The sequence below is a fragment of the Piliocolobus tephrosceles genome, chromosome 18 (genome assembly GCF_002776525.5).
Source record: "Piliocolobus tephrosceles isolate RC106 chromosome 18, ASM277652v3, whole genome shotgun sequence".
Taxonomy (NCBI): domain Eukaryota; kingdom Metazoa; phylum Chordata; class Mammalia; order Primates; family Cercopithecidae; genus Piliocolobus; species Piliocolobus tephrosceles.
The window spans coordinates 16,063,150-16,077,829 of NC_045451.1; the positions used below are offsets into that span (position 1 = coordinate 16,063,150).

Genomic DNA, 14,680 nt, shown 5'->3' on the forward strand with positions numbered 1-14,680 from the left:
AATGAAACTAACAGCATAAAAGTTGACATCGTAATCCTAGAAAAGCACAAGAATATGGTTGAACTCATTTTATGGTATATTACTTACATCAGTTTTTCTCAAACATAAATCGTTTATGTATCATCTTCATGAATTTTTCCATGTATGTGTACCATTACTTTTTCTTTGCTTATTTTTTAGAACAGCATTTTTACTGGAGTATAGCATAAATACACAGAGACATACAGGAGCCCCTGGGTGTTGGGCTTCCTTAATTATCACAAAGCAAGCATGCCAGTGTCATCAACCAGATCCAGAAATAACAGCATTGCCAGGGACCTGGCAGGAGCCTTCTGCCTCATTCCTCCCCAGAGGTCATCTTTCTCGACTTTTAACACCAGAGATTATTTTGCCTGTATTTGAACTTTAAATCATCTCACATATTTTTACTTAGTAACGTTATTGAAAAGACTTTGTGCCTATTATAAGTGACAAAAGTGTGTTCCTAATACACGTTAAAAAATTAAAACGTGTATACCACCTAAAAGTATTTCATGTTATACCAGTGGTATATGTACCATACTTAGACACTGATTTGTAAATGTATACATTTGAAATAAGAAAATGAAATTCAAGTAATAGTTGCTTTCGTAACAGTTAAGTGAAACAGTACTACTCAACTGCGTATCATCCTTTTGCAGATATTGTGTATATATCCATAGTTTGCATCTAGCAGGTTTTTGTTTGTTTGTTTTTTCTTTTCTTGAGACAGAGTTTCACTCTTGTTGCCCAGGCTGGAATGTAATGGCGAGGTCTCGAGGTCTCGGCTCACTGCAACCTCCACTTCCCGAGTTCAAACAATTATCCTGCCTCAGCCTCCCAAGTATTTGGGATTACAGGCATCTGCCACCACACCGAGCTAATTTTTGTATTTTTACTAGAGTCGGAGTTTCACCATGTTGGCCACGCTTGTCCCGAGCTCCTGACCTCAGGTGATCCGCCCGTCTCGGCCTCTCAAAGTGCTGGTATTACATACGTGAGCCACTGTGCCCAGGGATAGTTTTTTAAATGTATGTTTGATAATTTACTGCCAGCTGTAACCCAGCCTGTTTTATTTTAGGCAGGATTATAATTGCTCATTAGCAAAATTGAGGCACAAAGAGTTGATGTATTCACTGGTTATATTTTGGCAAAACTAGGATTTAAGGTAGTATCACCTTTTTGTTACCCAACCATGAAAGTCTGCTACCTAGATGGGCGCGGTGGCTCATGCCTGTAATTCTAGCATTTTGGGAGGCTGAAGTAGGCGGATCACCTGAGGTCAGGAGTTCAAGACTGATCAATATGGTGAAACCCCATCTGTACTAAAATACAAAAACTAGCCAAGCATAGTGGCAGACGCCTGTAATTTCAGCTACTTGGGAGGCTGAGGCGGGAGAATCGCTTGAAACCAGGAGGCAAAGGTTGCAGTGAGCCAAGATAGCACCATTGCACTCCACCCTGGGCAACAAGAGTGAGACTCCGTCTCAAAAAAAATAAAAGGAAGTCTGCTACCTATAGCACTAACCTGTGCTTTCCTGTGGAATCAAGAATTCAGCAGAAACTCATAAGTCATCCAAATTTTGTTAGGTTCTCTTTTCTAAAGAGCATAAATATTGAAAGAAAATCTCTTCCAGCTGCCCATTTTTTATGGATGTAGTTTTTGTACAATATTCTGGTATCAAGCAGTGCACACAGTAGATGATCAGAAAGTACCTTTTCACTGAACTCTTTTCCCCTACTAGACTCCATGCAGGGCAGAAATCCTTTTGCCTGTGCACGTTATGGTTTTGATACATACTGGTTTAATGAATGAGCAAACAAATGTACTTCCTGTTAGAAGGCGTATGTAATGTAAGTGTATTTTTGATAAAGCAGTCTCTAGAAGAAACAATACATTTAAGACATACCTTAGATTGATTTATTTTTAAAATACTGTTTTAATCCTTGCAGGTTTAGAGTGAAAATCTTTTCCGAGTATTCCTCCGTATAGATGATGTCAGTGGTAACTGCAATTAAGTGTTAAAATTCTTGTGACATTTTTCTAAATGTAAATTTTAGGCAAGAGAACACCTTGGAGGGGAATCCTATTATTTGGGCCACCTGGAACAGGAAAGTCCTACTTAGCCAAAGCTGTAGCAACAGAAGCCAACAACTCAACATTTTTTTCAATATCTTCCTCTGATCTTGTTTCTAAGTGGCTAGGTGAAAGTGAAAAGTAAGTAGTAAATCAATTTTTAAAGTGTTTTCTTTGCCTATAATTACTGTATCAGTCCTTAATAGATACCTTACATCATTCATAGATATTCAGAGAAGTGACGTAATATAGGTACTCAGTCCTCTGTCAAATCAGTCTCTAATCTAGAATTTATTTTGTGGGGAAAGATAGCATATATGTACAACCTAGTAAATCAAAGTGAGTGATCCAGTTGTAGCATTCTTATTTTCTGTACCTGAAACATGATTAGGCTTTTTAATCTACACAGTTCTTGTAATATTGATACATTGCTTTGTTTTAATCTTTTACTGTTTTTTAGACACTTAAAGTTTTCATTTATTTTTAGACTGGTTAAGAATTTATTCCAACTTGCCAGAGAGAACAAGCCTTCCATTATCTTCATTGATGAAATTGATTCTCTGTGTGGTTCAAGAAGTGAAAACGAAAGTGAAGCCGCACGTAGAATTAAGACGGAGTTCCTAGTGCAAATGCAAGGTGGTGTTACTTTTTTTTTTCTTTTTTTTTTTTTTTGATACAGAGTCTCACTCTGTCGCCAGGCTGGAGTGCAGTGGCGCAATCTCAGCTCACTGCAACCTCCGCCTCCCAGGTTCAAGCGATTCTCCTGCCTCAGCCTCCTGAGTAGCTGGGATTACAGGCACGCATTACCGTGCCTGGCTAATTTAATGTTACTAATTTTTAAAGTTTTTATTTTATAACCGTTTTTATAACAGTAATAAAAAATTCAAGCAGAATTTCTCCATTCTAACGAACTGTTTCATTTTGCCATGTTTCATTCTATTGTCTTCCATATGCATACATAATTTTTACTCATTTGTAATTGTCTTGTAGGACTCACTGACATAAATAGAAAAGATATTTAATATATTCATTTATAGTGTACCAGGAACAACTTCGTAAAAGTAATATGTAGACTTCAAATGAAATCTTTCAAGAAATATTTCGAAATGAATGTTAAAGTATTTGTCCACAGTCTGGGAGATTTGATTCTTAGATTTGCATCATCCTGCATCATAGTGTATTTGGATCATATTACTATAAGGTGATATTTGATTAAATACAGTTTTTTTCCAAAGACAGACTCTCAAGATGAGACACTTTAATGGTAAAGCACCACATTTCTTAACAGACTATATGGAAGAGGTTTAAGAACAGCAAAATGACAAATTAATTAAAGCTTTACCTATTTTAATGCAGGGGTTGGTGTAGACAATGATGGAATTTTGGTTCTGGGAGCTACAAATATACCCTGGGTTCTGGATTCTGCCATTAGGCGAAGGTAGGATAATACAGTAAATGTCTTATTTCTCACCGCAGATGTAACAAGAAGATGATAATTCCCTTTTTGTCTTGTGAGGAGGCATTCTAACAGCTTTTCAAAAGATTTGTAGTGTACTCTAACCCTGTCGCTCCCCTGCCTTGAGGGGGAGAAGGGTGCTTATTTGCTTGTTTTGTTTCCCTACTTTATCAAATATACAAGATTTCCACATACTTCAGTCTTTCATATTAGAAAATATATTACGTAATGCTTACCTTTCATTCTGATTAAGCTTGGTGGGCACTGATGCTTCAAAAATTTACAAACATAGTTTGACAATTCAGTAAAAACCATTCATATAAAATTTTAGCAAAATGGCAATTCTGTAAGTCAGAATAAGATAACCAGGTAAGAGTCGGAGTCTCGCTCTGTTGCCAGGCTGAAGTACAGTGGTGCGATCTCTGCTCACTGCAACCTCCACCTCCCAGGTTCAAGCGATTCTCCTGCCTCAGCCTCCCGAATAGCTGGGACTACAGGCACGTACCACCACTCCCAGCTAATTTTCATATTTTTAGTAGACACAGAGTTTCCCCATGTTGGCCAGGATGGTCTCGATCTCTTGACCTCATGATCCGCCCGCCTCGTCCTCCCAGATTGCTGGGATTACTGATGTGAACCACCACACCCGGCCAAGATTTTTTTTTTTTTTTTTAAGTAAAAAATGTATGTCAGGCCAGGTGCGGTGGCTTACGCCTGTAATCCCAGCACTTTGGGAGGCCAAGGTGGGCAGATTGCCTGAGCTCAGGAGTTCAAAACCACCCCGGGCAACATGGTGAAACTCCCTCTCTACTAAAATCCAAAAAAATTACCTGGATATGGTGGCGCACACCTGTCTGTAGTTCCAGCTACTGGGGAAGCTGAGGTGGGAGAATCGCTTGAGTCTAGGAGGCAGAGGTTGCAGTGAACCAAGATTGTGCCACTGCACTACCAGCTTGGGCAACAGAGTGAGACTCCATCTCAAAAATAAAATAAGTGTGTGTGTGTGTATATATCTATCTAATTTTTAAGTTGAAAATAAAACTTCAGCTGTAGGAAAGGTATACGGACTCTTCACTTTTCACTCTTCACAGTTCCCTGGTACATTCACTTACTTTGTATGGTAAAAATTAGCACTTCAGTTTTTGCCACTTTTATCCCATTCACTTGATGATTTGCCAGCATGCTAGCTTACCATCCAGTACCAAGAAAGGAAATGTGCAGGGTATTTTTGGAAAATTGCCTTATTCTGCACCCATCTCTAGAGGCAATGAAAACTTTAAATTCTTTTCATTGCCACAGAGAGTTACCTGGAGGAAAAACAGTCTGCTCAGACCACTAAAATTATCCCTCATCACTGCTTCTCTGTCTCCAAATACTGACATTCTAAGAAGGCAAGCAAAATTATTGTTAATGAAATATAGTGTTTATTTTTTATAATATGGGATTGTTTGTTCTGGATGTATTCATTAAAGTGGACATTTTGTGTACTATATATCCTATAAGATTGTGAGTTAATTGTATTTCGAATGTAGAGAATTACTGTGTCATCTCTACTCCTATTTTATATTGTTAATCATTAGTCCCTTGATCAAGAGTTCACAGTACAATTTTGTGGGAAACTGTAATCCTGTAGGACCTCTTTTTATTTCATGAATTCCAGACATATGAACACTGTGGCCAAAATAACCCAAAAATCATGCGTGAAATATTCAGCCACTCCAAACTGGCTCCCGGGCTATTTGGATTTTATTTGTTTGTTTTTAATGTGTTCTGGATATTCTCCCTTGAACCTAAATATGTATGTTTAACCTTGGCACATACATGCCCACTTAACTTAGTATCTGTTTCTCCTTGCAAATATCCTAATTTTCAATTAAATATATTCTTGATGTAATTTCTCTTTTAAGATTTGAGAAACGAATTTATATTCCTTTGCCGGAACCCCATGCCCGAGCAGCAATGTTCAAACTGCACCTGGGGACCACTCAGAACAGTCTTACGGAAGCAGACTTTCGGGAACTTGGGAAGAAAACAGATGGTTATTCAGGGGCAGATATAAGTATCATTGTACGTGATGCACTTATGCAGCCTGTTAGGAAAGTACAGTCAGCTACTCATTTTAAAAAGGTAAGTCATTTTTATCTATCCTTTCCTATCTTTTTTTTTTTTTTTTTTTTGAGACAGTCTCACTCTGTCGCCCAGGCTGGAGTGCAGTGGCACTATCTTGGCTCCCTGCAACCTCCACCTCCCAGGTTCAAGCAATTCTCGTGCCTTAGCCTCCTGCGTAGCTGGGATTACAGGCGTGTGCCACCATGCCTGGCTAATTTTTTGTATTTTTAGTTGAGACCGGGTTTCACCATGTTGACCAGGCTCGTCTCAAACTCCTGGCTCCGGATGATCCACCCACCTCGGCCTCCCAAAGGCATGAGCCACTGCACCTGGCCCCTTTCCTATATTTTTAAAATCGAGTTTCAAGACCATCACTGGTTTGTCTTCAAAGAATTTGGGAGGGTTTCAGTGTTGTATAATAATACAATAAGTGGGTTTACATAATAGACATATTTCTATGTGACTAAAACAAGTTCTTCAATAAAGTTTATTAGCCATTATTGGCTGGGTGCAGTGGCTCACACCTGTAATCCTAGCACTTTAGGAGGCCGGAGTGGGCAGATCTCTTGACCTCGGGAGTTCGAGACCAGCCTCAGGCAACACAGCGAAACCCCATCTCTATAAAAAATAGAAAAATTAGCTGGATGTGGTGGTGCATTCCGGTAGTCCCAGCTACTTGGGAGGCTGAAGTGGGAGAATCACTTGAGCCCAGAAGGTGGAGGTTGCAGTGAGCCGAGATTGCACCAGTGCACTCCAGCCTGAGTGACACAGTGACAGCCTGTCTTAAAAAAAGAAAAGGCCTTATTAATCATCCTAATGTGTTTTAAATTTTCCTGTGAAATGAGCTTTGAAGTATTTGTGTATTATTTTGATGTAAGTATAGAAACTTAAATGTATAGATGTCAGGCTGCTTCTGACACATCTAGAATATTTTTGAGCAGAATCTGGTGCATTTATACCTCATAAAGTAAAAATAATAATAGCTAATATCTTTTAAATATTCACATGCCTGGCACTATGTTCTTTTATTATTTCATTTGGTCTTCACAAAAACAACAAGAGGTACACTTAGCCAGCCACCTACTGGTGGTTAGTCTTGGACTTAGGTGCTAACACAGTAGCTAGAGTGGTTCAGATATGATTTGTTTGGAGGTGAGGTGTGTTTCCGAATCCGAAATCTCAACCATTCTGCTATCCTGCCCCTCCTGTGTTCTGTTTTGTCTGCAAGAACAAGTTAAGCATCTATGGTTGAGATAAAGTTTTATAAAAAGACTGTGGTCTTGAGATACCCAGTTTGAGTAACAGTGTACTAGGTCATCTGGACCAACCCTTTTGCTGTGAAAAGCAGTGTCCAGTATTACTCATGAACATAGATGTGGAAAACTATCGCAAACCTAATCTCATAATGTATGTCAAGACTAATATGACTAAGTCACATATGTATGTTTATCATATACCACAATAAGATTTTTTAGGTTAACAAGCTTGAATTAAAATCTGAATTTCAAACCTGGCACCATTTACTTGTTATACCTTTTTGAGCAAATTCTATTACTTCTTTAAGGCTCATATTTATCATCTCTAAAATGGGGATGATCATGCTATTTTGAAGTCCTTTCTGATAATGAAGTGATACAATACTTATAAAACACCAGTCGTGATACTTCAGATGCCCAGTGAATATTACTCATCCACCCTTCTTCAGCCATTTCATTACTGAAATACTGTTAAGTTTATGCCACAGCCATTATGTTTTTTTTTTAAATTCTCTTTGCCATTTAGAAACTATAAATGCATAGGAACTCAGTCCTTTCCTACTCAGAATTTATCACTCGATTCTGCATATTACTGCCTGAGTGGGCTCACATGACGCTGAAGCCAGGTCCTTGTTAGTGGGATGAAGGTAACGCAGCCAAATGAGTTTTATCTCTGCAACGGGGCATCACCAGCTGCAGCAGACCTCTCGGCAACTCCATCCTTTACTACTTTTAAAGCTGATTATTTCAATTAACAATAAGATTCCCTGTTTATTTTTTGCATTTACTAGTATTTTATTTCTAAAATACTAATCTGGGCCCAGCGGTACATCAGAAAGTGGAGCAGTCAAAAGAGACAAAAATCCCTGATCTCATGCAGCTAAAATATTAGTGAGTAAAGACAGACAATAAAATACACATAATAAGGTGAGAGCGTGTATTTCTTCACACCTACACCAACCCTGAGATAATATTTAAAGTCGATCATTGTGAAACAGATGTGAAAGTGCCCCCAAGTTGGCTGGGCGTGGTGGCTCACGCCTGTAATCCCACCACTTTGGGAGGCTGAGGTGGGCGGATCACGAGGTCAGGGGTTTGAGACCAGCCTGGCCATCATGGTGAAACCCTGTCTCTACTAAAAATATAAAAATTATCTGGGCATGGTGGCGGGTGCCTATAATCCCAGCTACTCAGGAGGCTGAGGCAGGAGAATTGGTTGAAACCTGGAGGCGGAGGTTGCAGTGAGCCGAGATGGCACCACTGTCCTCCAGCCTGGGCGACAGAGCGAGACTCTGTCAAAAAAAAAAGTGCCCCCAAGTTGATGCAGACTGTTGCCATCTAAATGTTTCCATGTGACTATGTCACAAAGATTTTTTTTCTGGATATTGTTAAAACTTAAGTTGTGGCCGGGCACAGTGGCTCACGCCTGTAATCCCAGCACTTTGGGAGGCCAAGGCAGGTGGATCATGAGGTCAGGAGATTGAGACCATCCTGGCTAACGTGGTGAAACCCTGTCTCTACTAAAAATACAAAAAAAAAAAAACTTAGCCGGGTGTGGTGGCGGGCACCTGTAGTCCCAGCTACTCCAGAGGCTGAGGTAGGAGAATGGCGTGAACCCAGGAGGCGGGGCTTACAGTGAGCCGAGATCGCATCACTGCACTCCACGCTGGGCGACAGAGTGAGACTCCATCTCAAAAAAAAACAAAAACAAAAACAAAACAAAACAAAACTTCAGTTGTACATGATAAAATGGCATTGATACTGCATTTAGCATATAATTTTGCACTTAGATTTGAGAGCATTTTTGTTGAAAGAGACAGATTCAGTAGTTTCATACTAAAGTTCCAAATATTACAGAAGTTTCTCAGCTATAGAGCAACTTCTGAGAATTTTTTAATATATCTGTTTTTGGTCTCTGAGATTACTACCACTTATTAAGCACTGGACGGGTAAAAGAAAGCTTAGACACAGGTAACTTTTTTTTTTTTAACTTCTATGTGTGATCATATAAGTAATTTATTGTAGGAAATTTCAAAATACAGAAAAGCATCAAGAAAAAAACTAAAAGCGGCTGGGCATGGTGGCTCAGTCCTGTAATCCTGGCAGTTTGGGAGGCCGAGGTGGGCAGATCACAAAGTCAGGAGATCGAGACCATCGTGGCCAACATGGTGAAACCCTGTCTCTCCTAAAAGTGAAAAAAAAAATTAGCTGGGTGTGGTGGCGCATGCCTGTAATCCCAGCTACTCGGGGGGCTGAGGCACAAGAATCACGTGAACCCGGGAGGCGGAGGTTACAGTGAGCTGACATGGCGCCACTGCACTCCAGCCTGGCGACAGAGCGAGACACCCTTTCAAAAAAAAATAAACTAAACTAAAAGCAACCAAAATCTATCCCATTACCCAGGGGATAACTACTTTTGTTGTATATTCTTAATTTTTTTTCCCAAAAGTAAACATTAAACATACAAAACTATTATACATTTTAACTTTCCTGATAATGGATTAAATCTTAATGTTCAATTTTGTTTCAAATAAATATTTCAGATTACTGTTTATTTCAGGTTCGCGGACCTTCCCGAGCTGATCCTAACCATCTTGTAGATGATCTGCTAACACCTTGCTCTCCAGGTGACCCTGGTGCCATTGAAATGACGTGGATGGATGTCCCTGGAGATAAACTTTTGGAGCCAGTTGTTTCCATGGTTTGAAATTTTGTTTGTTTTTAAGAAAAATTTTAAAACATTATAATTTTCAGTTACATAATATTTGCTGGAAAATCTTAGTATTAAACAGGTGTATTTTACTTAATACTGTTGACTCACATTAGAAATTATAAAGTTAATTGAACTTAAAATATAAAAAGTAATTATTTTTAAACTATTTTATTGGGTTTTGAGGAAACTTTAAGTGAAAAAGCTGTTTTTTAAAGCACAAGATTCTGACTTTACAGGTCTTACAGCTAGAATATCTCCAAACTGCCCATATATAGTATAATTATTGCCAAAACCTAACTAAAAAAATAGGATTGGTGAAATTTTTTTTTCCCTGCATCTCAGATTTTTTTTTTTTTTTTTTTTTAGACGGAGTCTCGCTCCGTCACCTGGGCTGGAGTGCAGTGGCCGGATCTCAGCTCACTGCAAGCTCCGCCTCCCGGGTTTATGCCATTCTCCTGCCTCAGCCTCCCGAGTAGCTGGGACTACAGGCACCCGCCACCTCGCCCGGCTAGTTTTTTGTATATATTTTTTAGTAGAAACGGGGTTTCACCGTGTTAGCCAGGATGGTCTTGATCTCCTGACCTCGTGATCCGCCCGTCTCAGCCTCCCAAAGTGCTGGGATTACAGGCTTGAGCCACCGCGCCCGGCCACATCTCAGATTTTTTTAAATAACCAGAAATCGCCTGTAATCCCAGCACTTTGGGAGGCCAAGGCGGGCAGACCACTTGAGGCCAGGAGTTTGAAACCAGCCTGGCCAACCTGGCGAAATGCTGTCTCTCCTAAAAATACAAAAATTAGCTGGGCAGTGTGGCACATACATGTAATCCAGCTGCTCGGTTGAGGCAGGAGAATCACATGAACCACGGAGGCAGAGGTTGCAGTGAGCTGAGATTGCGTGACTGCACTCCAGCCCGGGTGACAGAGTGAGACTCTGTCTCAAAAAAAACAGGGCTGGGCACGGCGGCTCACGCCTGTAATCCCAACACTTTCGGAGGCCAAGGCGGGCTGTTCACAAGGTTAGGAGATGGACACCATCCTGGCTGACACGGTGAAACCCCGTCTCTACTAAAAATACAAAAAAATTAGCCGGGTGTGGTGGCACGCACGTGTAGTCCCAGCTACTTGGGAGGCTGAGGCAGGAGAACAGCTTGAACCCAGGAGGCAGAGGCTGCAGTGAGCCGAGATCACACCACTGCACTCCAGCCTGGGCAACAGAGCGAGACTCTGTCTCAAAAAAAAAAAAAAAAACCAGAAATACTAATGCTTGTATCATCATATTTATAGTGTTTTCTATTTCACTTTTCAAAGGTCCATAGAAAGTTTAAATAATGTACTTCTATTTTTATTTTTAAAAATTACAGTTACATAGTTTATATTGGAGGAATTAAAATAATATACAAGACTTATTTTGTAAGGCGTGTTATTTTTCAGGAACTTAGGGTGATTGAAAAGTTGTTTACTTATGGAAGCACATTCTCAGTTTTCAGAATTTTCTGTCAGTTTCAGATCTTTAAGGACCTTTAATGGCGGGTTTAATAGTAACTTCCAGAGGAGAAACTTTTACATGATACATAGACATACATGTAAATGTGTACACGCCCATATATTTGTGTGTACACAGATGTGTGCCAACCATAATGCTTATCTGAGAAGTTACTCAGAAACCCCTTTTGTTTTAATCTTTGGTGTATTATTTTTTATTTTTTGTACTTTGTTCAGCTTTGAAGCATTTTTAGTAACTTAGAGTAGTCCTTTTTATTATTTTTCATATCCTTTTACAGGAGTCTTGGCTTAGAAGTTAGTTTTTTAATGAATCTCTGATATTAGCATATTTTTCTAACCATTTCAATCTTAACTGTAACTATGGTAAAATTCTGGTTAGTTGATTTTTCATAAAATGGTATTCTGCTTCACTTACATGTAAGTGAATGATATTTTCCTTTTGAACTATACTTACTTGGAAAACTGATCTCTTGTTTAAGAAAAAGAGATTAAGGCCAGAAATTAGATCATGAGCATACTTTGGAGGCCTTGATCCTCAGACTAAGAGGAATGTCCTGATAATGGGGAGCTGTTTGATCAGTGCAGGGGAAGAAAGTGTAAGTTTCCACACAAAGGAATAACATTATCAAAGATCTTGAAAGATCTGTGAAAGAATAGGGGCCGGGTGCGGTGGTTCACGCCTGTAATCCCAACACTTTGCGAGGCAGAAGCGGGCGGATCACCTGAGGTCAGGAGTTCGAGACCACCCTGACCAACATAGTGAAACCCCATCTCTACTAAAAATACAAAAATTAGCCAGTCATGGTGGCAGGGGCCTGTAATCCCAGCTACTTTGAGGCTGAGGCAGGAGAATCGCTTGAACCTAGGAGGCAGAGGTTGCAATAAGCCAAGATTACACCACTGCACTCTAACCTAAGCAACGGAGTGAGACTCTGACTCAAAAAAAAGAACAGGGAGTTTATTGTCAGTATCTTATGGTAGATGGCAAATATTCATATTTAAACTTAGGTTAAAGTTCATAGCAATAATGATAATATGACAGTTTTTTATTTTGTTTACTCTATCATTAATATTCTCCCTGCCCTTCTTTTTCCCTGACAGTCGGATATGTTGCGGTCACTATCTAACACAAAACCTACAGTCAATGAACATGACTTGTTGAAATTAAAGAAGTTTACAGAAGATTTTGGTCAAGAAGGCTAAACCAAAGACAAGGAAGATGCTTACCCATATGTATTCTTTCTTTCATAGATACTTTTGTCTATTTTGGATCGCATTGATTGTTTCCAGTAAAACACTTTTACCACAGGGAAATGCACCTCTCACTTCAGAGTTCCATTAGGTTTTATATTGTACTTTTCTTCCATTACTTATTAAATACTCCTATTAACAAAATATACAAAATAACAGGTTATGAGGAAATGAGCGATATATGAATGGCAAAAAATAGAAATTAACCCAGTAGAAAGGATGTCAGAAATTGATTGACATACAAATATTTAAAATTTTTATGAATAGTGGTCTTTGCAAAGAGCATTTGTCTTTTTTTTTTTTTACTAAAATGATATAGGGTTTATTTTATATTTTAAAAAATATTTTAAACATTCTTATCAATGTAAAATTTACGTTATTAAAAAATTACAAATGATAGAATCTTTACTCTCAGGGATGGGCAATAAAACAGCAAAGAGCATTGTGATTGGGTTTGAAAGATTTTGAATTATAGACAGTGCTCTTACTGGTTTGTAATAAGTTGATATTTTTTTCTGTGTAGATTTAAGTAATTTCTTTAAAAGAAGTAAGCTTTGACTGGGCGTGGTGGCTCATGCCTGTAATCCCAGCACTTTGGGAGGCCAAGACAGGTGGATCACCTTAGGCCAGGAGTTCAAGACCAGCCCGACCAACATGGTGAAATGCTGTCTCTACTAAAAATACAAAAATTAGCTGGGCATGATGGCGGGTGCCTGTAATCCCAGCTACTCAGGAGGCTGAGGCGGGAGAATCACTTGAACCTGGGAGGCGGAGGTTGCAGTGAGCCGAGATCGCACCATTGCACTCCCTGGGCGACTGAATGAAACTCTGTCTCAAAAAAACAAAAACAGTAAGCTTTTATATTTAATTAAATGATACCTTTCACTGTGCAATCTCAAGAGGAAGATTTTCTAAATTAGACATTGTCTTTACCTTAAAGGAGAAAATTGTCTATTTCAGTGTCTTTTTGTAGCAAGATTGACCAAGACAGGTGGTAAATGTGTAAATTTGTCCTTTGCTAATAAGGCAATGGTCTCCCTTTGGATTATGGGAAGTTTCTTGTCTGTGATATGGGGTGTCTGTACATATGTGTATATTTCCTTTTTTAATACAGGATAATAATATGGGGTCTTGTCCTTCACCTTTTAAGTTCAGGGAACAGTTTGTCCTGACCGCACATACGTTATCAGTGTAATGCTTTATGAAGCTTTAGAAATGAGCTCATGACTCATTAAAAAATAATAAACATGATACTATTTTAATATTTTCAAATAAATAATCTGAGGATGTGTTTCATACTGTAGCATCAACGCTAAGTTGTGCCTTGTAGATTTGCATTGTCTATACATGCAAAAGACGAAGTTAGAATGAAGTAGACTCCTTAATTACTATGAAATTCTATCTTGCAAATGCTCTAGAATAACTTGCATTTTAAAGTGTATTTGCACATTTTACATATGCTATGTGGTTGCCTTTGGGTTTTCTGTACAGTTGTTTTTGTTATTAAATGGAAAAGGCCTGAATGATGCTCTTATGTGAAGTAAATTGGTAAAACTCATTGACTGTATTCTGTGTGTTCTTTATTTTGGGACCATCTGTGTAAAAGAAAATATTACCTAAATTGGTTAGATACAAAGAAACCATTAAAATTATTAATGTATACATGAAAATTCTGTTTTTCAATGACTTTTATGCAAGGGTTGAGAACTTAGTAGACCAGCACTGAATTCTTTGTGGATAAGGTAATTTATACATCTTACCTGTTTATCTGCCTCAGAATTATACAGTACTGCTGTGTGTTCTTTATGGACAGATACTCAAAGGAACCCGAATGGGCATGTTCTATTTTTCTGGCTCTTGACCAGTAATTATGAAGTTTAGGTAGACGTTTTCTGAGCCAGCAAGTAGATGATAGTTGTTAAGCATCTCTATGATCTACACCCTGGATATTTGGAAGCATTTTGTCTCACCTTGAGAAATCTAGAAGGACTCTATAATTATAAAACATGTCAATAGAGAATTGACTTCTGAGTCTGCTGTCGACTACATGCAGAAAAACAGAATGGGTGTTCGTGATTAGTGCCACAGAAGCACCATTTGGCCACTTCCATGAGAAAGAGGCGTATCTACCTGATGGTGCGGTGTCTTGCGAATGAAGCAATAGTGCCTGTTGTTGACACTGATGTTATCTTAAGTTTGTGAGTTTTCACAGGTGCCCTTTTCTTTCCTTTCATCCCTTCATTTGTATCCTCTTATTCTAATATGGTATCTTTTTTTTTTTTTTTTTTTTTTTTGGC

General features: G+C 38.8%; 1 protein-coding gene across 1 annotated transcript in view; it reads left to right on the plus strand.

The window, feature by feature from the left end:
- VPS4B (vacuolar protein sorting 4 homolog B) overlaps nucleotides 1–14,045 on the plus strand; it is a 34,094-nt gene extending 20,049 nt beyond the window's left edge. Inside the window, exons 6-11 of the mRNA XM_023195181.3 lie at nucleotides 2,080–2,236; nucleotides 2,583–2,731; nucleotides 3,452–3,533; nucleotides 5,459–5,678; nucleotides 9,477–9,617; nucleotides 12,234–14,045. Of these exons, the coding sequence (XP_023050949.1) occupies nucleotides 2,080–2,236; nucleotides 2,583–2,731; nucleotides 3,452–3,533; nucleotides 5,459–5,678; nucleotides 9,477–9,617; nucleotides 12,234–12,335 (851 nt within the window). The 3' untranslated portion in view covers nucleotides 12,336–14,045. The remainder of the gene's footprint in view (nucleotides 1–2,079; nucleotides 2,237–2,582; nucleotides 2,732–3,451; nucleotides 3,534–5,458; nucleotides 5,679–9,476; nucleotides 9,618–12,233) is intronic.
- Nucleotides 14,046–14,680: the final 635 nt, after the last annotated feature.